Source organism: Balaenoptera ricei, chromosome X (assembly GCF_028023285.1).
Source record: "Balaenoptera ricei isolate mBalRic1 chromosome X, mBalRic1.hap2, whole genome shotgun sequence".
Lineage (NCBI taxonomy): Eukaryota > Metazoa > Chordata > Mammalia > Artiodactyla > Balaenopteridae > Balaenoptera > Balaenoptera ricei.
The window spans coordinates 41056555-41084262 of record NC_082660.1 but is presented as its reverse complement, the minus strand read 5'-3'; the positions used below and the strand labels follow the sequence as shown (position 1 = coordinate 41084262).

At 38.0% G+C, this 27708-nt stretch overlaps 1 protein-coding gene across 1 annotated transcript; it reads left to right on the top strand.

Annotated features, from left to right (window-relative positions):
* Nucleotides 1–13157: 13157 nt before the first annotated feature.
* On the top strand, nt 13158–26867 carry FUNDC1 (FUN14 domain containing 1). Its single transcript, XM_059910242.1, has 5 exons — nt 13158–13333; nt 14073–14229; nt 17578–17653; nt 22547–22675; nt 24368–26867. The coding sequence occupies exons 1-5, from the start codon at nt 13306–13308 to the stop codon at nt 24443–24445; spliced, it is 468 nt and encodes a 155-aa protein (XP_059766225.1). The 5' UTR covers nt 13158–13305; the 3' UTR covers nt 24446–26867.
* The last annotated feature ends 841 nt before the right edge of the window (nt 26868–27708 follow it).

The following is a 27708-nucleotide window of genomic DNA, read 5'->3' as shown; positions in this document are numbered from 1 at the left end:
TTTTTTTGTTTTGTCTTGTATGTTTGTTTTTAATGGTCTGATGTTCTGGATGTTTCTCCATTGAATGTAGGGTCTCAAAACTCAGTGCAAGAGATGTACTCTCAAAAAACACCCTCAAAGAACAGACCCACTTCCACCGCTCCATGAGCTGTCAGAATGCACTAGATATTCTGGAGTGAGAAATGTTATTTTGAAATCTGCTTATGGGCAGGAAGACTGACATCAGTGAATGGGGCTGTTGGCAGCTTTCCTGTCTCCTGATATACTCAGGGCTGACTGTGCTGGTCACATGCTTGCTTTTAGTTCCCTGAGGAAGTGTGTTGAGTTATAGAGAAACTAGCCAGAAAAGATAAGCCACAGACGGAGTTTTCCCGGGACCCACAAACAAGCCTTGTATAGCCTCTGATTAGCCAGGTGCTGCAGCAAATTTTGTCTATGACTTTAAGGATTCATATCTGATTGAGAGTTATTTCCTTACTCCACCATCTCTGACTCATGTGAAAAATGTTCTCTTCTTTATACTCTTTAACAATAGCATGTTTACTGATCTGAGAAGAGTGCTGCTTTCATTTTCCTTTTGTTAAATGATTGGGTGACATTATTATGAACCTTGTCTTTTTCTTCTGTGCTTTTCTTTGAAAAATGAATGATTTCTCTCTTGCTCTCGGCCTTTCTGGTTACAATAAAAGAAGATGGCTTCCCAGTCTCCTTTTCCTGCTCCTGGGCCATTAAAACCCGACATTTTTGGAAGGAAGTATGAGACAGTGTGAGTTTAATTTCTCCAGCATGGCTATCTACTCCAGACAGAACCAGGGAAATTTGGCTTTATTTTTTATTTCATTTGTTTCTCGTGCAATTGACTTTCTTCAACCACTGTTCTCCTATGGAGATTGTTTTATTTTACATCCCGGGATACTATAATTTGAAAAAGAGCAAGATAGCATTGTTAAAGAGAAAAACCATAGGTCCAAAATGGCATCACTTGTACTAAAGCCCATGAAACCAAACCTAGATTTAATACCTAAACTAATTGCCATTTCCACCTTCACCACAAATGTAATCTTAATCAACCAGTATGTAATTTTCTGGTCAGCACCAATGAGGTAATCTGCCAGCTGGGCCCTCTCCATCCCCCAGAGGAAGAAGAGGCAATCTGCATGATAAAACCCTTGCAATTCCCTTTTCCCCAAAAGGCGAGGTCCTGCCCTAAATATAATCCTTTCTTTTCTTTTGCTAATAGCTCCCTTGCCCCACCTTTCTTCCTATAAAAACCTCCCATTTTGTACAACCCCTCTGAGTGTACTTCTATTTGCTAAGTGGGATGAATCATTAAATAAGACAAATTAGATCTTCAAATTTACTTGGTTGAATTTTTTTTTTAACAATATTTTTAGCAATGCTGTGTGCTATTTACAACTATCATTATTTTAATATTAACATTAGAGGTAAAAAATAATCAGCATAATTTGACATTCCTGTCCTTTGCATAAAGGGAAAACTTAATAAACATGGTTTGAAAGAATGAATTAAGTAACTAAATTATTCTTTACTCAGTTTGGACTTGTAGAAATAGTTCACTAACCGCAGAGTGGATAACTTATTAGTCATGTCTACTTTGACCCTTCACCCTTCCCCATATGTAGGTTTCTACCTTATTAATGGGTCTCTTGTTGTTAGTAACTTTAGAACATCGTAAGACTTGAATTTTTTGCTTTGGCAATAAATTTAAAATGGTCAAACATTAAAAACAATATAAAAAGGTATACCTAATGAGAAGTCTTACTTCCCATATCTACCTACCCTGTTCCTTATCCTCAACAGCTTTTATTAGTGTTGAAGAATAGCAGAATATGCCACTTCAAAATATGCCTCTTTGGCCTAAAGATTATTTTCATCTGATTATTTTTGAGAGGCTGCAGACACAGGAGAAACTCTGAAAGCAGAGTAGAATTTACCCTTTTTTAAGGGAAATTTACATTTATAAGGGAAATCTCCATTTGTAGGGGTATCTTCCTCTCTGTACCTAAAAGAGAAGGGTGACTCTAAATCACAAGAAACTCAGTGGAGGAGGCACCTGACTTGAATCTGCATAACAAACTTCCCCTTGTTTACTGTGCTTTTCCTGATAACTTCCCATAACTGACCTTCCCAGTCCACAACATCTTTCCTTTGTCTTTAGCTGGAGATGGTATTTAAGGTGATGGCTTAGGCCATTTTGGGGGATTTTACTCAGTTTTCCTGGGTATCTCCCATGTGTACTTGAGGTATATACATCTTACTAAACTTCTCTTTTTCTCCTGTTAATCTTTTTATTACAGGGGGTCTCACACAAGAACCTAGAATGCTAGAGAAAAATTATCCCGCCCCTCCCCCCACGGTTTTGGCAACCCAGATGGGACCCACTGAGATACACTACTTGCTTCAGAGCCTGCAGATGGAATCCTGGAAAACTGGAAGAAGCCAGTGAAGGGTAAGAATTCTTACCAAAGTCAGCTCTCTGTCTGTAGTTCCCAGTCAAGAGAGAAAGGTAAAAATTTCATGTTGTCCCTTCCTCTCCAAATTCAGATGAGCAGGAGAAAAGCATTTGTAAGACTTAGTTCTTTGGATTGTGATGCTGGTTAAAATTTGGTTTTGGGGTACCTATTAGTTATTGAGCTTTTCCCTCCCAGGGACAGCCACTGTTCTCCTGTTTTTCTCATTGTATGTTCTGAGAACTTGGCTTAGCTTTCTGCCTGCCCAGGGCATGGAGATTTTTGGTTCTGCATATGCAGGTGGCTCAACTGTCAGGTTGCGGGCACTGAAAATATGGCCAGACAGAATGTGGGTTGCACCCCATTGGCAGCTAGCATGTTACTGACTTGCCAGCTCTCAGGGGAATTGTCTGTATCTTTCTTTTGGTTGTCTTTGGGCATGGCCCTAGATCTTGGGAGGATAGTATCTTTTGCGCTCTCTATGGGGTAGGGACACCTCTTGCATCCATGGGTAAGTCATAAAGGGCTAATTGGTTTTGGTTTTGAGTCATTTGATAGATATGCCTTTGGTTTAAAAGAAAAAGGAAAAAAAAAGGTTGTTCAACACTTCCAGGGATATTTACTGTTTGTCCTGACTGAAAATGATAAGATGTTTGATAGAATTTTTTTTAAGTACTCTATGGTCAGAAGTTGGCCATATTGGAAGCTGATATTCGGAGTTTGATAGGAACTGTTTTTTTAGACCTTCTACCCTAAGATAGGTAGACCAGAAAATTACATACTGGTTGATTAAGACAGGAATCTTTTTTTTTGTCTTTGTTGCTGCATGTGGGCTTTCTCTAGTTGCGGCAAGCAGGGACTACTCTTCATTGTGGTGTGCGGGCTTCTCATTGCGGTGGCTTCTCTAGGCACGTGGGCTTCAGTAGGTGCAGCATGTGAGCTCAGTAGTTATGGCACACGGGCCCTAGGGTGCACAGGCTTCAGTAGTTGCGGCCCATGAGCTCAGTAGTTGTGGCTCATGAGCTCTAGAGCACAGGCTCAGTAGTTGTGGCTCACAGGCTTAGTTGCTCCACAGCATGTGGGAACTTCCTGGACCAGGGATCAAACCCATGCCCCCTGCAGGAGGATACTTAACCACTGCACCACCAGGGAAGTCCTTAAGATAGGAATCTTTTGATTTCCATCTTAGTTGGAAATCTCCCTGATGTAAAGAAGCAAATTGAAAAGAATGTAGTTGGATCAGCCCCTTATATCACTCAGATTGCAACCCAATTCTTTGAGGAATTAAAAACAACTCTTCTTGTCTTACTAATTGAGTATAAGAACAGAAATGCAGCTCTAAAAGCAATTTAAAGCCCATCTATCCTTTTTACCAACCCCAAAACCTCCCCTATTCATCTCAAAAGGCTTGTAGATATTATAAAAGATCTGGACTTTGGAAACAAAATCCTTCTTGGAGAAAGTTACATCCTTCTTCTGTGCCTTTGAGATGTAAATATTCTACCTTGTCTTCTCTAGGAACCCAGAGCCATCTCTTGGAAATGCCAACTACAGGGAGGTAATTCTTATAAGAAGGGGAAAGAAAAAAAAAAGAAAGAAAAGAAAAGAAAAAAAGAAGGGCTATTTGGATACCAGGGAATGAACATCTTAAATGTCTTCTCCATTAATATTAGTAAAAAACTTTAGCCATCTGAGCAGGTAACTTTAACTTATGCCATCTGCCAAAAACACAATTCGGACCCAACTGTTCATTTATAAACTAGTGAGTTTTGCATTGTTGTACGTGTCTAATGGCTAAAATTTTACAGCAAAAGCTATAACATCTCTGTTTGCATCTGTCTTTATGTTTCTGTATGTCAGATAGATAGACAGATAGATAGATAGATAGATGGACAGATATGTTATAGATGTGTGATTTTTCCACCTCTGGATGGTATTGCCAAAACTAATTTGTGAACTTTATTTAATTGGCTTAAAGAAAAAGAAATACTTACATAAATTAAGTATGCCTAAAACTCTCAAAAATATAGAAACTAACCCGAATGTTTTTCAAGTTCATGTGATCTGGGACAATCTTAAATAAAAGCTGGTTTAAGTTTGTTGATTTGATTAAAATAGGCATGTCTTCAGAGTTATCAGCATTTAATATAATGCAGACACAGAACTTTTATTCTACCCAAGTTCACTAGTAAAATAAGTTCGTGTTATCCCTGTTAGAGAATTCATTAGCAAGAAACTAAAAAACTTAAGATGATGGTTATCTGTTCAATGTCTCATGAAATTTTTATGAGTAATCTAAACATAATTGTTAAGAACAAGTGAATTAAATGAATGTAATTAAGATAAAAGTTTATAAATTAACTTTTCTACAACAATTATGTTTTATGGTATGTTTACTTAAAAATAGTTTCTAAAATCTTTTTGGTAACTTGAAACCTTAGAGCGAGACTAAGTTAAGTTAAATGATGGATGTTCATTGAGTATACAGATTATCTCTAAATAAGATTAAATATTGAAATATTAATTACTGAACAAAGGTTTATCTACTTTTGACTTTTTACAAAGGAATGAAAGATATTTGGGTTTTTCAGTAAACATGTTTTGTAACTCATTGAAAAATTTACTATGAGGAAGAACATGCTTCTAGAAATTATGAAATGTATCTGTAAATTTGCCAATATAGAGAATGCTGGTGTAACAGATAGTTCACAAGTGCTTACTTAGTTTTCACTATCAATTAAGGTTTCTAAGGGTTAAGAATTCTAATTAGTATATGTAATTAAAACTACTAGAAATACAGGCATAGCTTGTTTTATTGCGCTTTGCTTAATTGTGCTTCTCAGTTGTTGTGTTTTTTTAAAAATTGAAAATTTGTGGCAACCCTGCCTCGAGCAAGTCTATTGGTGCCATTTTTCTAACAGCATTTGCTCACTTCATGTCTCCATGTCACATTTTGATAATTCTCACAATATTTCAAACTTTTTCATTATTATTATGTTTGTTATGGTGATCTGTGAACAGTGATCTTTGATGTTACTATTGCAACTGCTTTGGGGAGCCACAAATCAATGATGAACTTAATCTATAATTGTTGTGTGTGTTCTGACTGTTCCATCAACCAGCCGTTCCCCCATCTCTCTCCCTCATCTTGAGCCTCCCTATTAACTGAGACACAACAATATTGAAATAGGGACAATTAATAATCCTACAATGGCCTCTAAGTGTTTAAGTGAAATGAAGAGTCCCACGACTCTCACTTTAAATCAAAAGCTAGAAATGATTAAGCTTAGTGAGGAAGCCATGAGATACGCCAAAAGGTAGGCCTCTTTCACCAAACAGTTAGCCAACTTGTGAATACAAATGAAAAGTTCTTGAAGGAAATTAAAAGTGCTACTCCAGTGAATATACAAATGATAATAAAGCTAAACAGCCTTATTGCTGATATGGAGAAAGCTTCAGTGATCTGGATAAAAGATAAAACCAGCCACAACAGTCCCTCAAGCTAAAGCCTAAACCAGAGCAAGGCCCTAACTCTCTTCAATTCTACAAAGCTGACAGGGGGTGAAGAAGCTGCACAAGAAAAGTTTGAAGCTAGCAGAGGTTGGTTCATGAAGTTTAAGGAATGACACCATCTCCATTACATAAAAGTGCAAGGTGAAAAACCAAGTGCTGATGTAGAAGCTGCAGCAAGTTATCCAGAAAATCTAGCCAAAATAATCAATTAATAAAGGTGGCTACAGGGACTTCCCTGGTGGCACAGTGGTTAAGAATCCACCTGTCAATGCAGGGGACACAGGTTCCATCACTGGTCTGGGAAGATCTCACAAGCCGCGGAGCAACTAAGCCCGTGCACCACAACTACTGAGCCTGTGCTCTAGAGCCCGTGGGCCACAACTACTGAGCCCGTGTGCCACAACTACTGAAGCCCGCATGCCTGGAGCCTTGCTCCGCAACAAGAGAAGCCACTGCAATGAGAAATCCGTGCACCACAATGAAGAGTAGTCCCCGCTCACCACAACTAGAGAAAGCCTGTGCACAGCAATGAAGACCCAATGCAGCCAAAAATAAAAAAATATAATAAAATAAATTTTTTAAAAATTAAAAAAAAATCAAGGTGGCTACACTAAACAACAGATTTTCTATGTATAAGAAACAGCCTTATCTTGGAAGAAGGTGACATCTAGGACCTTTATAGCTTGAGAGGAGAAGTCAAGTATATCCATACAATGGAATATTATTCAGCTATGCAAAGAAATGAAGTTCTGATATATGCTACAACATGGATAAATGTAGAAAACACTTTGCTAAGTGAAATAAACCAGATACAAAAGGTCAAATATTATATGACTCCACTTATGAGGTACCTAGAATAGGCAAATTCATAGAGACAGAAAATAGAATAGAGGTAACCAGGGACTGCGGGGAGGAGGAATGAGAAATTATTGTTTGATGATTACAGAGTTTCTGTTTGGGGTGATGAAAAAGTTTTGGAAATACATAGTGGTGATTTACAATAGCCAGGACATGGAAGCAACCTAAGTGCCCATTGACAGATGAATGGATAAAGAAGTGGTACACATATACAATGGAATATTACTCAGCCATGAAAAGAAACGAAACTGAGTTATTTGTAGTGAGGTGGATGGACCTAGAGTCTGTCATACAGAGTGAAGTAAGTCAGAAAGAGAAAAACAAATACCATATGCTAACACATATATATGGAATCTAAAAATAAAGTGGTTCTGATGAACCTAGGGGCAGGACAGGAATAAAGATGCAGAAGTAGACAATGGACTTGAGGACACAGGGAGGGTGAAGGGTAAGCTGGGATGAAGTGAGAGAGTGGCATTGACATACATACACTGCCAAATGTAAAATAGATAGCTAGTGGGAAGCAGCCACAAAGCACAAGGAGATCAGCTCAGTGCTTTGTGACCACCTAGAGGGGTGGGATAGGGAGGGTGGGAGGGAGGCACAAGAAGGAGGGGATGTGGGGATATATGTATATGTATAGCTGATTCACTTTGTTATACAGCAGAAACTAATACAACATTGTAAAGCAATTATATATACTCCAATAAAGATGTTAAAAAAAAATACATAGTGGTGATGGTTGTACAACCTTGTGAATGTAATTAATGCCATTGAATTATATTCTTAAGATGGCTAAATGGAAATTTTAATTATATATGTATATATTTACTACAATTTAAAAAATTAATAATGTAATATACTAAAAGACACTGAATTGTACACTTTAAATGGGTAAATTATATGATATATGAATTATATCTCAATAAAGCTGTTTTTTAAGAAAAAAGGTAGCACATTTTTCTGCATCTTTCTGTTTTACTTTTAACAATATATCCTAGGGAACTTTCCAAATCAGGACATAGATAAATTCTTTGTTCTTATTTTTTTATTTACTTATTTACTACAGCTGTGGTTGTGCAGATATACTATGGTTTATTAAGCAGTCCAATAAGGCTGGACACATGGGTTGTTTTCAGTCTTTTGCTGTTTCAGACAGTGCTACAGTGAATAAGTTTATACACGCAAGTGAACGCATCACATGAACATATCAAGTCTGTTGTAATACTTATGAATTTTAATTAATCTGTTAAGTGAGCATTATAATGTCCAATTATTATAATTGTTGTTGAGAGTATTTTGTGTGTTTTAGGGCCATTTGTACTTCTTTTTTCTGTGAATTGTGTATGTCTGTTGCTGTTCTATTGGTGTGGTTGGTCTTTTATAAATTCCCTTTTAAAGGAGCTTTTATATATTAGGGAGGTTAGTCCTTTGCCTTCGATAAGAATTGCAAACATTATTCTGCTTGTAATTTGTCTTTTGATTTTGCTTGTTTTTTTATGCTTAAGTTTTAACTTTTATATAGCTAAATTTATCAATTTTTGAGTCATTTATAAAAGGTCATCCCTGCTGCAAAGTTATAAAGGAATTTGCCCAGTTTTCTTCAATTAGTTTTATTATTTTAATTTCTACATCTAGGTATTTGAGCCATTTGGAGTTCATCCAGGTACATGTTGTAAGGTATGGATTTAGCTGTATGTTTTTCCAGATGTCAGATATCAGCCTTAGTTGTTCCAACAGTAGTTTTTAAAATAAAGTTCATATTTACCTGACTACTTGAGATTCCACCTTTATTGTATACTCAATTCTGGTATATATTGTTTTTGTTTTGGGGTTTTTTTTTTGGCCATGCCATGTGGCTTGCAGGATCTTAGTTCCCTGACCAGGGATTGCACCCGGGCCCTGGCAGTGAAAGTGCCAAGTCCTAACCACTGGACTGCCAGGGAATTCCCTGGTATATATTGTATTTATTTCTGGGCTTTCTATTTCAGTCTCTTAGTGTGTCTGTCTGCTCATACACCAGTATCACACTGTTTTAATTAGTAACTTTAAAAAAATTACATTTTCATGTGTGGTCAGGCTAGTCCTCTCTCATTGCTCTTCCTTTTAGCGTTTTCCTGGCTATCTTTGCTTATTTTTCTAACCAGTACTCTTTTATCACTACTGTGACCAAGCAGGCCCCTATGGTGCCTTCCCAGGACAGACCCCTCCCCCATATCCTCTGCTTTAGCCCCTGTCTGAAGTACCTAGATAATAGTATCTGTTGCACATTTCTGGAGTTGTTTTACAGATGCAAAACCCCCCACCAAATGGAAGAAATTAACTACTTGTGTATCTGCTGCACATTTCTGGAGATGTTTTACAGATGCAAAAACCCCCACCAAATGGAAGAAATTAACTACTTGATGACCATGAGCATGTAGTCCCCAGACCTACTGGTGCCTAAGGATTGATAATGTTAACCCCTGTTACCTCACCATCAACCAATCAGAGAATTGTGCACGAGCTGATCACTTACCCTGGGACTCCTCCTCCCTCACCTTGCCTTTAAAAATGCTTTGCTGAGACCCATTGGGGAGTTTGGGCTTTTTGAGCATTAGCCGTCTTGGACTACTTGTATGGCACCTTACAATAAATGCTGCACTTTCCTTCACCATGTTACCAAGTCCAAGCTCGCTCTGCTCACTGCATGACAGGCCAATAAATCGGGAGACAAGGTGTTGCGGCAAGGAGTAGTGACTTTATTCCGAAAGCTGGCTGACCAAGATGGCAGACTAGTGTCCTAGAGTGTCTTATCAGTGACTGGATGCTAGTTTCTTTTATAGAACAGAGAGGGGAGGAGGTGAGGAAGTAAAATAAAAAGGCCATAAGTCTTGCAAAACATCTCCTGGTTTTGGCCAGCCTCGGGGAGGGGATATGTTAATTTCTTCTTTTCTGCAGCCATTCACAGGTGGGCAGGGTCAGGGTGCTCCCCTGTGAGCTGAACAAAGGCACTTTAGTTTAACATTCAGGCAGAGGGGAAGGGTTTCTCGAGGCAGGCCATTACATATGCCAATAGCTATAGATAGAACAAAAGCAATGGAAAGCAAAGGTCAGAGTAGAAGAAACAGATCCAACACGGAGTCAGATTTTGTTCTTCCCTGTTACAACCACAACCTGGTGTCAGTTGATTGGCTTTACTGCGTGCAGGTGAGCAGACCCAAGTTTGGTTCAGTAACAATACCTTATAAACCATTTAGTTCTGAAACCAAGCAGGATCCTGTGGGGCCCTTCCTGGTACAAATCCTTTCCATGTCCCCCATTTCTTGTTTGTAGGAAATAGGCTTCATTCAGCCTCCTTGACCTTCCCTGAGTTCCAAAGGGCAGATTCAAACAGTTGGCTAATTAACGAAGGAAGGGGATGTAGAAATAAGGGAGGAGTGGTCAAGAAACAATAGTGCAGACTTGGGGCAGGGTCCTGATTCCTCCTCAAGGAATATACATAACAATACCTTTGAGTTCTGCAGGAACTAACGCCCCCACCCAGGTGGAGGATGGTAACTTCAGGTAACTTTTGCCTATAAAAACTTCTCCCCTAAGACCATTGGGGAGTTTGGGGTTTTAGAGCACAAGCCACCTGTTCTCCTTGCTTGGCCCTGCAATAAACCTTTCTCTGCTCCAGACTCTGATGTTTTGGTTTGTTTGGCCTCACTGTGTGTTGGGCACATGAACTTGTGTTCAGTAACAGCCAGCAGGCTGGAATCAAGTCTGCAACATAATCCATTCCAGTTTATCAAGTCTTAATGCTTTTTTTTAGCAGAAATTGAATAAATCACTTGCAATAAAACTGTAAATACAATTTGGTAAACAATTTTTTCATTTAAGCACTTTCCTGGTATTACAGTCTTTTTAAACATAACATTCCATAATTTCCATAACTATTCATCTACTGTTGGATACTTTCCATTTTCCCTATTGTTTCTATTCCTTTTCATTATGAAAAACAAAACAAAACAAAACAACAACCCTGCAATGAGTATCTTTATGCATAAGAACTCTTTAAATAGTTTTCGGCACTGATCTTTAGTGGGATTATTGAAGTGGCATCTTTAAAATTGTGGATACACATTACTAAACCTTCTACCTGTTTATACTCCAACAAGCTAGTTCATGCAGCATCAACTTTGCCACGCTTTTCTCATCAGCAGTTGATTACCTCAGTGCTTTGAAAGGTCACTTACAGCATTTTAAGTGTGCAAATGTGGGGTGAGTGGGCTCCACTGTGTTGGGATTAGTGGTAGCCAATGGGGGAGGCTAGATTGCCCAGGGACTGAATTGTTCTTCTGTTTGTTTGTCTGCTTTTTGTTTTCTCAATTCTGACTAAATTGTTTTTAACAAATGAGGTTTCCAAAGACAATGAGGAAAAGTGGAGATCAGGAAGGAATAGTTTCATTACAGTTTCATTATGGAGTAAATAGAAAATGTTTTCTATTTCAAATAAGTTACTCATAAACTTTTGGAACACTACCCATTGAAAAGCTGGAGGCTACGTGAATTATGTTTTGGTACAGTTGGTACCAGTGTTAAGATATCAGTGTTCACAATGAAAATGTTTATTACTGCTGACTGAAAAAAACAGAAAACAAAAAACAAAAAAAAACCCCACTATTCAAAGTGGGAATTAAAAAAAAAGTCACCCGCCTTGAACCCATCAGGAGGATCAAAGCACCTTTTAAAGCCTGTGTACACAATTTACACATTAAACCACTCGTCATTGAGCCAACAAAATGACAGCTTTTTCGATACTGGGAAAGAAGAAAACTCACACTAGAAAAGTATATTATACAACCAACTTCCTTGAGGTAATGGCAAGGGCATATCACTGCAAGAAAAAAGGGAAGAGCATTAAAAAGATCCTTCTCAGCCCTTAAGTCCTTTAGAGAAATGATTGCCTTTTAATTCATTTTTGGACAGGTTTTGGATGCATTTTGGATACAAAGGTCTATTCTTTGGCATCTTAAGAGCACTGTTTTGTTTCTATTTTCTCCCCATTTCTCCATAATCGTTTGATTCTAAATACCATTTCCATGACAGGAAAGTGGCTTCTTTTTGTAGTTGGCAGATATTGCTAGAAGTATATGAAAGTGTCATTTGGATGTCATTGGCCCAGTCAACCCTCTTCCAATTTGTAATTTTGCTCTTTCAGTTTGTATTTTTCATTTCTCTTTTCTCCTTTTTTCTCTTTCAGTGGCCCATCATTTGCTGTTTCTCTTATTCGTTAGCACCTCATTAGGAGTGGGTAGGCAATGGGGAGGAAAGAGTGTAAGAACTCAAACCTGTTAACTCTTGGAAAAAATATTTCAGTTAAGAGCTCTGAAGTTATGTCCCTTAAAGTTATTTTGTTTCCGAAACGTGTAATCTTACACAAATTGAAGACTAGCATCTCCAGCCAGTCTTAGAATTGTATTTTGGGGGGGCACAGGGTGAGGAACTTGAATCAACCCTTGCATTTAGAGCACCAGGACTTGAAAAGCCAAGTGCAATTATGTAAGTCAGTATTTTAAATAATACAACCTCTACCAGCATTTCTTGTTTTTTCTTCATCTCCATATTCTCGGAATAGGAATACTGATAGGGCTGTTTTAATTGTACAGCGAATGCGGGTGCAATGCAAGTTCAAAACAAGTTTGGGGGTTGGTTTACGTGAACCTGAGTTAGCTGCTTGGCAATCAACACGGTTTTTCATTCAACAGAATCTCGTGGGGCTTCTGGGTAAAGAACTTGCCGTTGTTCCTGTCTGATTTAAATAATAAAAATGATGCTTAAAAATTACGTGCTCTTGAATAACTCGTGTCAGGTCAGTTCTTAGGCCTCCCTCTTCCTCCTCGGGTTCCTGGCAGGAAACGCGTGGAGAAGGAGAGGATGAAAACGTTCCAGTTCCCAGCTGCAGCGTGTTAGAAAAATTTTCCATCCGTTAGTTGAGCCCTGGACTGCTTGAAAAGTGTGGTTTGAAACAGGGTTTCTCTTATCTCTTTTTAAAAGCCTCTTTCTGGTATAGTGTTACAAATAGCAAGCGGGTTTTCGATTTAACCACCATGTGACGCCCCCCCCCCCCCCCCCTCCAGCCCTGAGGCTCTTTAAAACAAAATAACCAAAATTCAGGTTCTGGAAATTCTAGAGGGGGAGGGGTGGGAAACCAGGCTTGCGGAGGGCAACGGACTACAATTCCCATAAACCCTCGCGGGCTGGTATCCAGCCTTTCTCTCCCCTCTCCCCTTCCCCGCGCCCCTGTGCCCTGCGCTTGCGCGGAAGGTCCTCCGCTTAGAGGAGGGGGCGGGGACAGGACTACGCGCCTGGAGGAAAAGGAGGAGGAGGAGGAAAAAAAGAGACCATAGACTTCCACCTGGGCCTAGAGCGGTTCTTAAAGTAGCGGGGAGAGGCGGGCGGGTTGGGACCACCTTCAATACTGGCCGCCGGCGGTATCATGGCGACCCGGAACGCCCCTCCCCAAGGTGAGCGGCCGGGGCCCGAAGTAGTATCTTAGAGACGGCTCACAGCTCTCGACCTTGGCTCGGGGGTGCGTCTTCCTTCCTCTGTCCCAGGGTTCCTGGGGGCTCTGTTTGCTTGAGGCAACCCTTTGAGCACCCACTTCGGACTAGACTCGCTCTCCCCTCTCGGACCCTCGCCCTCAACACAGCCCCACCTCCTGCCTTACCTTCACCTCCGGCCGTTCCTGTCCGTCTTCTGTTTTCTGGTTGTTTTTTTTTTTAAGTCTTGGTTTTGAAATCATTTCTTCTTGTCGGGCCTCTAACCGGTTCCGTCAGTGGAGGACCCCCCACTTCTTTCTCCCACTGATGAAAACGGACCCTGCACTGACCCTGAACCTGAGATTTGGGGGTGACCTTTCATGCTGTGAAACTCTGAACTGACCCGCTGAGATTGGGGGGAGACCCTGCTGTGAAACTCTGACCTATCCCTACTGAGATTTGGGGTGCGGGAGTGACCCCTCTGCTGCGTAACTGACGTTGCCCCGGCACCCAGGCCTGTCTCTGGGGCTTTGGAAAGGAGATGCATGGCCCTTAACTCTCAAGGCCCTCGTCTCAGGGATTGGGTTTACGAAACTTTGTTTCCATCTGGGCGTTTTTAGCTGTATGCCAAATGTAACAATGAGTCGTAACAGATGAAAATGTACAGGGCATTTTTAACTTTCGGTTGACTGTAAATTTGTTGCTTTCATTTTTTGCTTTGAAGAATATGAAAGTGATGATGACTCTTACGAAGTGTTGGATTTAACTGAGTATGCAAGAAGACACCACTGGTGGAATCGAGTGTTTGGCCACAGTTCCGGACCTATGGTAGAAAAATACTCAGTAGCCACCCAGATTGTAATGGGTGGAGTGAGTGGCTGGTGAGAAAAACTTTTTTTTTTTTGTTAAATTTCATTGGGAGCCTGACTGCTGCCCTTCTGAATCTGGGCCAATTACGTGCTCAGTCGGTGGCTTTACACTGTTAATCCCAGAAGAGCTGGACCTTGAGGCTTTTCTCTGTGGTATGATTAGTGTAATCAACACTCAGAGACTGTTGGGTTTCAGTAATATCCTCCTCCACCCTCCACTCTTCCCTCCTCACCCTTCCTTTGATTCTTTGTATATTTTCGCCCATCTCAGATTTCACAGATACAGTGAATCTGATTCAGTGACAGTGGGTAAGGAGGGAAAAATATAGAAGAGTTAATTATATGTAAATAATTTTTACTTGTTCAGTGCTAACAACCGGAAAACCCTGGGAGAATTCCCACAGTAAAAAACTGGTCTCCAGGATTATCAGCCCTGTGGAGAGCAGGGTAAAATTCTCAGTAAAAAGTACTGATTATGATACAGATGATTCTAATTTGGATTATGACAATACTTTGAAGAAGAGTTGTAGATTGGGTCTTGGTTGGAATTAAAGGACTGATTGCTTACTCAGTAATAATACTGTGGAGTACATTAAGGGGGAGAGGTTAATAAGCATTAACCTAACCAGTTAACATTTCAGATCACATGATTATATAATTGCTACTGCAGATGTAATTCTGTTATTCTTAGACTAAAAGATTAGCCAAATAACAAGGGTCAGAAACAAGTTTGACTCTTTATTTTGAAAATGTTCATGACCCTAGAGAATTTCTGAAGTTAGTGTACGTGCTTAACTTGTGAGTAATCATTTATTTCTTAGATTCTAAGTTAAATTCATCCTACATTGATTTAAATATTTACATATGTAAACTCAGTGAGTATAAAATGATTTTTTTGATTTGTGTTTTACTTGCACCTGGGAACAATGGTGCACTCTTTTATGCCTTTTTTTTAATAAATGCCATTTTATGGTAGAAACACTCACTGTGAAGATACTGTGACAAAGAGGTGCAGTATTTATTCATGATGTGTACTTATTAGTGCTGCTTATGAAAAAAGCCTGCAGTTAGATGCCTGGTCAGAGCCCTGGTTTTTCAGATGATTTTTCACAGGCCGGTGGTACCTTGATGCCCACAATTCAGGGCCTGGCCTTCTGCTTAAATAAGCTCACAATTTGGTGCCATGGGTGATGGGTTAATGTGAGTCAAGGCCTAAAGCCCCACCTTAAAAGAGACTAAAAAATAATTGAGCAATAGAATTAAATTGTTGTGTGTTTTCTCCTTGTAGGCTAAGCTTGGTGAGAAGCCCAATAATTGGCAGAAGTTTGCTTGGAAAGCCTAGAGACAGAAGAGGGGAAGTTAGTAGACTCATTTTAGTGGCTCATGCCATCAAGCAAAGGATAGACATGCTTGTGGAGCACATTCTCCAGGATACTGTTAAGACCTGGCTGCTGCTTGCCTCCTCTGCTCCCTTTTCTGAGTCTTTGTTGCTGTCTCCCCTGCTGAGGGACACATATGTTTGAACTGTAGCCAGGTGTCAGTCTAGGAGCTGTGTAATAGGACTCTGATATTATACAGGTGATTTGTTGCAATGACTTCAGATTCAGTGTAATAAATTTTTGCAATTTTCTTAGGGTATGAAACTGATGTACTGTTGTGGCATACATTAAGGAGGAATGGTTAATAGATGTTAACTTAACCAGTTAATAATTCAGACCAATTCAGGACATGAATGGGAAGCTGAGGAGATTATGTTTAGCTGTAGGTAACTATAGGTTCTTGATCATAATAAGAAATTAAAACTGATAGCAGGATGGGTGGCTGCTAGGCGAGATGGGAGGTGTGAAGATTAGCTAGAGTGTCCTTAGTGTGGTCTGGAAGCAAGGCAGTGATACCCTTGAGGATGGAAAGAAGACAATCAAATGATGTTTTGGCGATACTCGAGTATATAGAATTGGCCGTCAGTTGGACCCCAAAGGCAATGAAGAAGGCAGCCTGAGATGAGCATGAGGTAACAAGCCTAGAGAATGGTGCAGTCACTTACAAATTGGGACCTTAGCAACAGCTGGTTTGGTTGGAAAGATGATGTTTGCTTTGGGACATTTTGAATATTTTGTTCTGGGTGGCAAGAGAAGCTCATCATTTAATTGGAAATGTAAATTTTCCATTTATGAAGGTGTATTAGTTTCCTAAGGCTGTTGTAACAAAGTACCACAACTAGGTAGCTTAAAATGAGAGAAACTTATTCTCTCACAGGTCTGGAGGCTAGAAATTTGAAAGGTGTCAACAGGGTTGGTTCCTTCCTGGAGGCTCAGGGAGAATTTGTGCCATGCTTCTCTCCTATCTTCTGGTGGTTGCCAGCAATCCCTGGCATTCCTTGACTTGTAGACATATCACTCCAGTTCTGCCTCTGTCATCACATGGCTGTCTTCCCTCTGTGTGTCTCTATGACATATCGGATTTGGGGCCCACCCGACTCCAGTATAGCCTCATCTGAACTAATTACATCTACAATGACCTTATTCCAAATAATGTCACATTCTGAGGTTCTAGGAAGGACATGGATTTCGGGGGTGACACTCTTCAACCCAGTACAGAAGGCTGGAGTTGGAAATGTGAGATTCTTTTGCACACTGGGTCTGGAATACTTAAGGGAATAATGAGCTCACTGAAGGAGAGAATCAAAAAAGAAGTATGGGTTGACATCCTTACAGGATAGATGAGACAAAACAGGTTTAATATAGAGATAGAAATAGATAAGGAAGCCATGAGAAATGTGGGCTGAAGTATAGTCGTGAAGGTGGAACTCCAGCTGGACCTTAAAGGGTAGGAAAGTTTTAGATAGGTAGAGCTAGGTAGAAACCCCTAGAAACAGGGAGGTTAATAGCTTGAGCAACAGTGGTGACATATTTGGAAACTGATTGGGTTGGAGCAGAAGGTTTGGGCAGAGTGAGAGTTGGCCAGGTGTGTGGAACATCTTGAGTGTATTAAAAAAAACAAAACAAAACTAAGCACTTTTATTATGAGGAATTTCAACTTAATACAAGTGTAGAAGGAAGAGTATAATGAACCCCTGAGTACTCAACATTCAGTTTCAGTAGCCAGTCTTTTTCCTGTAAATTCCCCCCTTCTTCTCTCCATCCCTTATTTTGAAGCACATCTCAGGCAATTTAGATTATGCACTTTTGACTAGTCTATATAACTGACGGGAAACATTGTGGGTTTCTGAGCGGGTAAGGGACATGATCAAAAGAACTGGGAAGACATTAAGATTTTATTAGGAAAGCAATGAAAAGTAGAAGGGAGAGAGTTTAGTACATCATTGATTGTTCTCATCCTTTGTCATTTCTTCCATTAAAGGTGTGCAGGATTTTTGTTCCAGAAAGTTGGAAAACTTGCAGCAACTGCAGTAGGTGGTGGCTTTCTTCTCCTTCAGGTATGTCAGAGCTTTCGGTCCTTGCCTCTGCTTACATATGTAGTCCTTAGGAACTGAGAAAGTCAAGTTTAGCCATTTTACTCCTGTCTATTTTAATAGAAGATGGAATTTCTCTTTTAGGCATCAGTTTATGGAAAAACTAAAATGAGTTTTGAAAGCTGGCATGTGTCATGAAAAGCATCTATTTAAATACTTCTGAGGTTTTTTAACCATAGTTTGATCCCAGCTATTAAAAACACAACTGTTAAAATTTGAGGTATCTCATTTTTTGTTATTATTTACCTAAATTTTCCTTGAAGCATCTCCCTAGAAAAATAAACATTTCATCAATAGCATAACCTGTTCATGCTGGCCATTTAAAACATATATTTAAAATTCACACACACTCTCAAGAGCCTGCTGTATAAAACAAAAAATTAAATTTAAAAAAATTCACACACTCATACACAATATATAAAATTCAAGAAGTCTCTTTCCTGTTTCCTAGCCAGTTTTCCTTCCCAGGGGGAAATTCTGTTAGCAATTTCTAACATGTTTTTTAAAACTAGGGAACCATAGTAATATAGAAAGTGGAAAATTGGGTTTAAAAAAAATCATTCATAATCCTATTTCTGAGGCAAGTGGATTTGAAATTTTAGTCTTGTTCATGTTCCTCTAAGTATAAGGTTCAAAAATGCTTTGCTGTTAGAGGATGTTTATCAGGATATTATCTGGCATTCATGTCTGTTTGGCATATATTTTCCCAAAAATACCATTCCCTGAAGATCAAATATAGTAAATCCTAAAATTGAAAATTTCTGGGAATGAATGTTAGCAACAATTTTAAAGATACAGAAATCTGTCAGATTTTAAAAATGATTGATGGTCATAGCAACCAAAATCTGACTTCAGCACCTAAGCCATTGATCATATAATAACCAGTGTCATTGCCTGAAGTACAAAGGGACTGGATTCATATGTGTTAAGCACAGATTTTAAGTTGTTTACTAAGCAGTTCAAAAAATATATATATATATATATATTTTTTTTTTTCTCTTGCTGGTATTATTAGGGGTAATTGCTTATTACTTGTGGTAAGAGGTAAAAAGGAATATGGTTCATATCTAAATTTAGTCCTTTGGATGAATATGCCAGTATTTGTACAAAGGAGAATTTTATTTAAGCTGATTTTTGACTTGGGTTTATATAGAACCAAGAATTAAGATATTTATATAGTTATCAAGAATCAAGATATTGAATTCTATAGCTATTTTGAAAACTCAGTTGTCATTTCTGTTTAGTGGAAAAGGGTACTGGACCAAAGCAGAGTTCCCTAAAATGTTCACAGATAGAATTATACATTTCAATGTAAAGGGTACTGGACCAAAGCAGAGTTCCCTAAAATGTTCACAGATAGAGAGAATTATACATTTCAGTGTACGCTGCATGTCAGTTTTTCAGAAGTCCGTTTCAGTCCACTTGATATGTACCCTTCAAACCCACGTTTTGCTGTTGCCACCTTCTACTTCGTGTCTAGTCCACATATTGTTTGAAGTCACTGATTAGAAGAGCATGAGACCTGTCAGCATCAAACCAATTTTTCCCACAAATATGACTTACCTTGAAAACTCAATAGAAGGAAACAAAGAAGAAAAAAGAAACAAATGGCTTTTAGGCTAATTACCTATTATTTAGTCTTGCTTCCATATTTTTATTACCTTTACTTATATTTAAAGCTAAATATTAGTTTGCTGACAACTTAAAGCATTTCTAGTAACTCAGGTGTTTTCCAGTAGATATTTACCACACTGCCATCTTAGAACAGACAGTGGTATATAAATCTTTTAAATTTATTTTTTAGTTTTTTTGAGTTGTACATGCCCATAATTCAGAGGGTCAAGTACATGTATAATGCTCATTACAGATTAAGGTAGTTCTTATTCATTTATTTTTGGTTGCACTGGGGCTTCATTGCTGCACGCAGACAGGGCTTAGTTGCTCCGCAGCATGTGGGATCTTCGCGGACCAGGGCTCAAACCCGTGTCCCCTGCATTGGCAGACGGATTCTTAACCACTGCGCCACCAGGGAAGTCCCTTAAGGTAGTTCTTTGCCTCCCTCGCTACCTCCCCATTTTTCCCTCCTCTGAGGTAACCAGTTTGAACTATTAGCTGATTCTTAAGGTATTTATTTCCTTTTTCCTAAACAAGTGAATTGGACATTTCTTTATCTTTCAGTTTGAGGTATTAACTGTTGGCTTCCCGTCATGGAATATGGGAATTTAGCTATGATGTATTGAACTTCTGTGTGCCCCACCCCCCCAACCCCCACATCATCTGAGTATTGTTATTTCATAATTGTGTTAGATCATTACCTGGAGTTCACTGAGCTCTGGAATCTGTAAATTAATGTCTTTAACCATGTTCAGGAAGGTTTTGGCCATTATTTCTTTAAATATTTTCTCCTATTCTTTCTTCTCCTTCTGAACATTACTCTGATTGATGCATGTTGGGCTCTTTGATAATGTTCTGAGGTTTTGTTCATCTAGTTTTTCAGTCTTTTTTTTCAGATTGTGTAATTTCTAGTGCTCTAGCTTCAGGTTCACTGACTCTCTGTCATCTACCTTCTGCCGTTAAGGCTATCCAGTGAATTTATTTCAGATATTGTATTTTCCAATTCTAGAATTTTCATTTGGTTCTTTTTATATTTTCTGTATCTCTGATGAGATTTCTTATCTTTTCATTGATTACAACTGTAGTTTCCTTTACCTCATTGAGCATAGTTAAAGTACTGCTTTAAAGTCCTGTAAATTTCAATATCTGGGTCATCTCAGAGTTGGCATCTGTTGTTTTTCTTTTGTGACTAGGCCACATTTTCTTGCTTATCATATCAAATAACTTTGTATTTTATCCCTGGGCATTGGGAATGTTACGTCGTGGAGAATCTGGGTTCTGTTTTATTCCTCCGAAGTTTGTTAATGTTTTGATTTTAGTAGGCAGTTAACTTGGTTAGACTCAAATTGCAGAGTCCATTTCACCTGTGGTGGATAGTGGCTCAAATCTCAGTTTATTTTTTTTTAAGCCTTGGCCAGAGTGCTTCGTTATGCCCCATGAATGTGTGGTTCAGAACTTGGGTAGAGTTTACACATAGAATTTGGGGCTCCCTTTCTCTAGCTGTGTCCTTTCTGGCAGCTGTTATTGTCCTGGGCTCTGCCCTCTGGTTCTTCAGGCCAGAAAGGTGGCATGTTTTCTATTGAACTTTTAGCCACCCTGCAACTGCATCATGTCCTCAGGACAAAGCCAAAAAAATGGGCAACTTACCTTACATTGGTCTCTTCCTACAAGTTTCAACTCCTCTTCAAAATCTGCTTCCTTTTGTTAATTCTGGAGCCCTTGTGTTTTATCCAGGGTTTATAGTCACTGTCTATGGGAGGGACCTTAAAGTTCATCATCCCCTCCATGTATGTGACCCAAATTGCCATGTCAGGTATTGCCAGGAAAAGCTTTCACTTGCCATTTGGTTTCATTACCACTTTGTTTTGCTGAGGCTAGAGTTAGAAGTGATAGAAGGTGAGTAAATATAGGGATAAATGCAGATAAATAGATTCTTCTATGGAGTCATTCACAGTGAAAATGGAACCTAAGATTCCCAGCCTATTTATATAAAATCAGATATTTTTATTTTTTCAAGTATTTTATGTGTGGTTTATACTTAAAGTGATGTATTAAAAGATTACAAAGAAAGCATAAGCTTGGTAGAAGTGATTTATAATGGTATACAAGGCTCAATTGTTTACTACTCATGTGATTCTTCATATGTTGATTGTATTATTCGGAGAGACTACCTTTACTGACTTAACACACACACTGTTGTTCCTGCTCAGATTTTGCAGTGTCTCAGTAGCACCATATGAGAGTTTTTCTTAGGGTTAGTAGGCATTTAGCTGTAGTTTTATTAAAAGGATTTATGGCATGAAGGTTGTGTAGAGCATATTTTCTTTTGTATTTCACTTTCAAAAGCAATTACCAGAAAGTATTCTTAATTTGACTAAAGAGTCAGAGTTAGTGAAGAGCCTTTATCAAGCTACTTTAGTGACCTAGTAACTGATTGGCTACTGATCTCTTATAATTAAACATCTCTTTAATTAAAGGTACTTTTTTATTAGCTATATAATCTCAGTAGTCTCTGTGCCTTTTTAGCTAATTCTCAAATTCCAAACATTATGATAGAATTATAGAATAGTTATAATACAATTTTTGGAATCTTTTCCCATTAAGTACTATACTTCTCTTAACATAGTGTTCATCACATCTAAGTAATTATTTATGCTTAAGTCTGTTTTCCCTAATGGACCATAAGCTCTCTGAGGGTGGGGACCTACGTCTCCCTTGTTCTTGGCCATAGCTTGGAGACCTAGAACAGTGCTTGGCACAGAATAGGCACTCACTGTCTGTTAATGAATAAATTAGTGGATGAATTGTGATTTCTTACCCATAAGCTTCATACATTTCTTGAAATCTAAATGTTCATATATTGTATTAGCAACCTAGTTGGTTTAGAATTAACCTTTTTTTTTTTTTTTAGAAACAACAATGTGATTTTATTTATTTATTTATTTTTTGGCTGTGTTGGGTCTTCGTCTCTGTGCGAGGGCTTTCTCTAGTTGCGGCAAGCAGGGGCCACTCTTCATCGCGGTGCGTGGGCCTCTCACTATCGTGGCCTCTTTTGTTACGGAGCACAGGCTCCAGATGCGCAGGCTCAATAGTTGTGGCTCATGGGCCTAGTTGCTCCGCGGCATGTGGGATCTTCCCAGACCAGGGCTCGAACCCGTGTCCCCTGCATTGGCAGGCAGATTCTCAACCACTGCGCCACCAGGGAAGCCCCTAGAATTAACCATTTTTATCAAATTTTTGCAGATTGCCAGTCACAGTGGCTATGTGCAGATCGACTGGAAGAGAGTTGAAAAAGATGTAAACAAAGCAAAAAGACAGATTAAGAAACGAGCCAATAAGGCAGCACCTGAAATCAACAATATAATAGAAGAAGTAAGACAATGTACATTTTTGGCTCTTTTTTTTTAATGAATCTCAGTAGAAAATGTGACTAGGGATTATCTTCTTTAAAAAAAAAAATTGGTGTTTCTGGTCATGTCTAGAGTGTTAAGTAAAATTTGGGATCAAGCCACCATTTAAATCACTCATTATTTTTTTTAGTTGTTAACTAAAACTACCTATTTTTTTTTTGAGGTGGAATAGTTTGAAAATGTATATATTATTTTATTAATATATATTAGTTTTATCGTGTTTTTATGTGAATTTTGCCTATTTTCTTCTTATATTCTGTTTAGAATTGAATTGAATGCTCCTTTGCCTTTATTTTAATTCTGTCCTTTTACTTCCCCCAACTTTTATTTTGAAAAATTTCAGATCGGTTGAAAACTTGAAAGACAAAAACAGTGAATACCCAAATACCCTTCACCTATTCATCAAATTGTTTACGTTTCACAACATTTGCTGGTTGTGTGTGTGTGTGTGAGATTTACCCTTTTTTTTGTTTTTTCCCAAACTGTTTGACATCATGTCTTTTTATTCTTAAATACTTCAGCACATATGTCCCAAGAGTACAGATATTCTCCTGTACTATTACCATTACCCTTATTAATCCCCCCAAACTTAACATGATACAATAATATTTCCTAATATACAGTTCATATTACAATTTTTCCACAAAATATCTTTTACATCTTTTCCCCCCGATTAAGAATTACATATTGCATTTGGTTGTCATGTCTCTGAAGTCTCCTTTAATCTTAGATGGTCCCCTCATCTGTTTTTTTGTTTTTGTTTTTCTGTCTTTCATGACACATTTTTGAAACATCTAGGCAGAGTATCGTACAGTCTGGCTTTGTCTGATTGCTTCTTCATGATTTTATTTGGGTTAAACATTTTATCAAGGTGTTATTTTTTTGATCCTGTGCATTTTTTCCTACTGGCTAAGTGAACTGACTGTTAATAAGTATCATTGTGCATGCTGTGGGAATTTATTAAGTCATCTATGTTAATAACTTGCTGAATGGACCATTTATTCCAGCCCTATAGGGAGATTTCTTTTTACCTGTGAGAATTTTGCTGTCCATATGCCTGTTATCTCAGAAGCAGGAAGTTTAGTGGGCCTGGCTGGGGGCTCTAGGCTCCTTCAGTTTGTAACGGACAGCCCTGGCATCTTGCCTGGTTGTTGGCACCTGCAATAGTAGGTATACAAGAATTTTTGCTGAATATTTACTGAATTGAGGAAAACATCTGAAAATGATACTTAGCTCTGGATTTAATAATTAAGAGTATTTTTAAGAATTTATATCTTTTCTTTTTCTTATTGTGGTAAAATATACATAACATAAAATTTACCATTTTAACTATTTCTTAAGTGCATAATTCACTGGCATTAAGTACATTCACACTTTCGTGTAACCATTACCACTATCCATTTCCAGAACTTTTTCATCATCCCAAGTAGAAACTCTAACCATTAAGCAGTAACTCCCACAATCAACCCCTCTCCCCAGCCCTTGGTAACCTCTGTTCTACTTTCTGTCTTGATGAATTTGACTATTCATATAAGTGAAAATTATAACAACATTGTCCTTTTTTTGTCTGTCTTATTTCACTTAGTGTAATGTTTTCAAGATTCATCCATGTTGTAGCACAATTCAGAGTATTTTTCTTTAAACTTTGTTTCAGGCAACAGAATTTATCAAACAGAACATTGTGATATCCAGTGGATTTGTGGGAGGCTTTTTGCTAGGCCTTGCATCTTAAGGATATGAAGGTTCTATCACAGTGGAGTCACCTCTGAGAAGAGAGATGGTGGTGACAAGATGGTCTCAGCATTACCCATTGACAGATTCTCCAGGATGACAAGAAACAACTAGCTGGACAGTACCAAACTCACTGCTTAGCATTTTGCCATCTGAAATTTGGGAGATTAGTATCTGCTATAAAACAATCTATATGGGCTGTGTATAATAGTATTCCTGAGCAAAACATGGCTTTCATTATTTTCTAAAAACTTGCATTTGTTTAAAATTTGCCTATAAAACACCACCGTTGGATGTAGATATGGAGAGAGAAAAAAATCTGTTGGCTGTGTTCCCCAGTGAAGTATCATCCTCATTTTATTTCAATAAGATGTTCTCCATTGTGCTTTTTAGTATAGTGCCAATAATTTAAAACTCTGTATTATAGCTTCAACAGTAGGGCTGACTTATTTTTAAAGATATGTTTGCAATAAACTGAAGAACTGTAATGCCCTTTTATGGAAGGATTTACAAATAATAGAATTATCAAAGATATTAAACAAATTTAATACCATTTTTTAGGTTGTTTTTTCCTGCAATTCTTACTTTGCTTACTATGTAATAACTGTAGTAAATGCTCTTCTAGGGAAATGCTCTTCTAGGGAAATACATGTCTAAAGCTCTTTTTCTTTTTTTTGATGTCTGTAGTTGTAAAAATATCTTCTTGTATATAAGCTTCTAATTTTTTTATTCATTTGTTTATCTTGGCAGCCTGGGTAGAATTAATTATTTTGAGGATACATATAGTTGGGTCACTGATTCGTTTTATTAACTTTGAGTGAACTTTGTTTTTCATTTTAAAAGATCCTAATTATTATTTTGACCCTTTCTTTACAAAGAGGTAAAAATCACCTTAAAATACTTAGTTTATTATCTGAAGAACAGTGATTTTCTATATAATCATGAAATTGTAGTTTAAAGAGAATCATCTCTTTGATCTAGTCTGAGATGTAAATGCTGAGGCTTTCAGCTTTTTAGGTAGCATTTTATGTTGGTCCCAACACTAGGCCGGTTGACTTGTTTCTCAGGGCCGATATCACACTCCCTCAGAGGGTCCTTGGCCTAGACAAGCTTTTTGTATTGTTTGTTTTGTCCAGAGTTCTACGTTGGAATTGGGAAAAACAGCAGAACAGCGTGTGTTGGAATCTTCAGATTGGAAAGACTTTGCAGATACTCAGACTATCTCCTTTTGATAGGAAGTCCCTATAGTATTTTTTGTGTATTGTAAACATAAGCTATTTCATACTTTCAAGATTGTTACAGTCTGTGTGCTTTCATTTTTGTAAGACTCCTTAAAATTGAATGTGGGATTGATCTTCATTTTCTTCCTTTACTCACAGCACCTCAGATAAAATGCTAAATAAAACTCAGACTTTCTTAATATGAAGTGATTTTGCTTATAAATACTTAATTTTTCTTCTTTGAGCTTTTCTCTGTTTCTGCCTTGCCTAGCTTTTCATGACTGTGGAATTAAAAGGGAAAAATATTCAACGTTAGGCAGAACCTGGGCCGTGCTTCTGTGTGCCATATCTGCGTGATACCTTTCATCTGATGCAGTGTGGCAGGCTACTGTGGGAAGCTCTAGGAGCTGGCTCAGTTTGTTCATTTTGGAAGTATTTATAGTGTCTGTTCTGTGTATGATACACTGGGAAAGTGGGGGGCACAAAAATGTCTGCCCCCAAATAAAGACTAAATATTCCTATACGAAAAGTTACATACTAATATAGGAGAACCTGGCGTATGATTTAGTGGCAAATGAGTTGTAGAGGTAACTACTTTCAGAGTCCAAACATGAATGAAAAGTGAAAAAGAGCACTTCATTTTTTACCTATACATTTCCAAGTATTTGTTGGTTTGTTTGAAAATATTTGTATACCAGTGTAAAATATTATCAGCTCTCTCCATACGCTCTCCTCTCTGTTAGTGCCCCTTGTTCTGCCTCGTGTCCGTGCCGTTTCCCCACGAGGTTGTACGCTACTTGAGGCAGTCGTGTGCAGTGTTAATTAATCTATAACTTGTGACACACCCTGTGTAATGCTTCGCTCACCATAGGTATTCAGCTGATGTTGTGAATGAGTACGTGAAAAGCATATTACTGTGCTAGAGTTGGTGTCAACCTATAGGAAATCTTCTCAGTATGGCAGCCCCGTGAATCAGAAGCTCCATCAGAAATGACTTGGTGGGGCTTGGCCTGAATGAAAAGCCTATAGCCTGCCTTTGTCTAAAATGGGGATTTTTATGTTGGAGGGCATAAAGGTTGTTTGCAAGATTTATTAAAACTTGAGTATGTGGAATATAGATATTTTGTGGCTTAGAAGATTTGTAGGGACATTTTGACTGATTTTTATTTTTTATTCTTAGAGCCCTCCCCAATCTCCCTCACAAAAAAAGATGATTTTTAACATTTTCTTATTTCAAATGCAATATGAATGAAATATGTTTATTATAGAAAATACATCATTTTGTATAAAATTTTGTATAAAAATGTCATCGTTTATGTACTCTTTTATAAATAGCTATATTCACTTATAAATATCTTTTTATAATAGGTACATTTATGATGACAGAAAGATACAAGCGCCCACCCTCATCCCCTTTTATGAGACAACCATTATGAAAAGTTCTTTATACATATATTTTAATATATTTATACTTATATTACTTTTATTGTCCAAGTTTGGATAGTATTGATATACACTGAATGTTCACTCTGAAAGGCAAGGAATTTTGTGCACATCCACTGTTTCCCCTTTTTTTTTTTGATTGCTCATATATTTTTAGTTTTTCTAGTACATACCTTTATTACTTTAAATATTATGCTTTTTCTGTCCTTAGTTACCAGCTTTAGATAATATCTGCTAACTCCCTGTTATTAAAGATGAGGAAAATAAGTGTACTTCTTCCCTGTTACCCTCTGGCCTCCTGATTTTTGTTAAATTATTATTACTTTTTATGGTATATTCAAATGATAGAATTCTATACAATTATTAAGAGGAATGTAGAGCTATATAAATTGATCTAGAAAGATCCACATATTAGTGATAAAATCAGGTTACAAAAAGTATGACCCCACTTTTTAAAAAAAAAGTGACCCCACTTTTATACAGGTGAGCATGAGTGTGCACACAGATGCTCATAGAGGCTGTCTCTGAGAGGTTGGTATATAGGATTTTCATGGTGTATTTTCAACATTTTTGTGTCATCTGAAGTCTTTACAATAAGTAC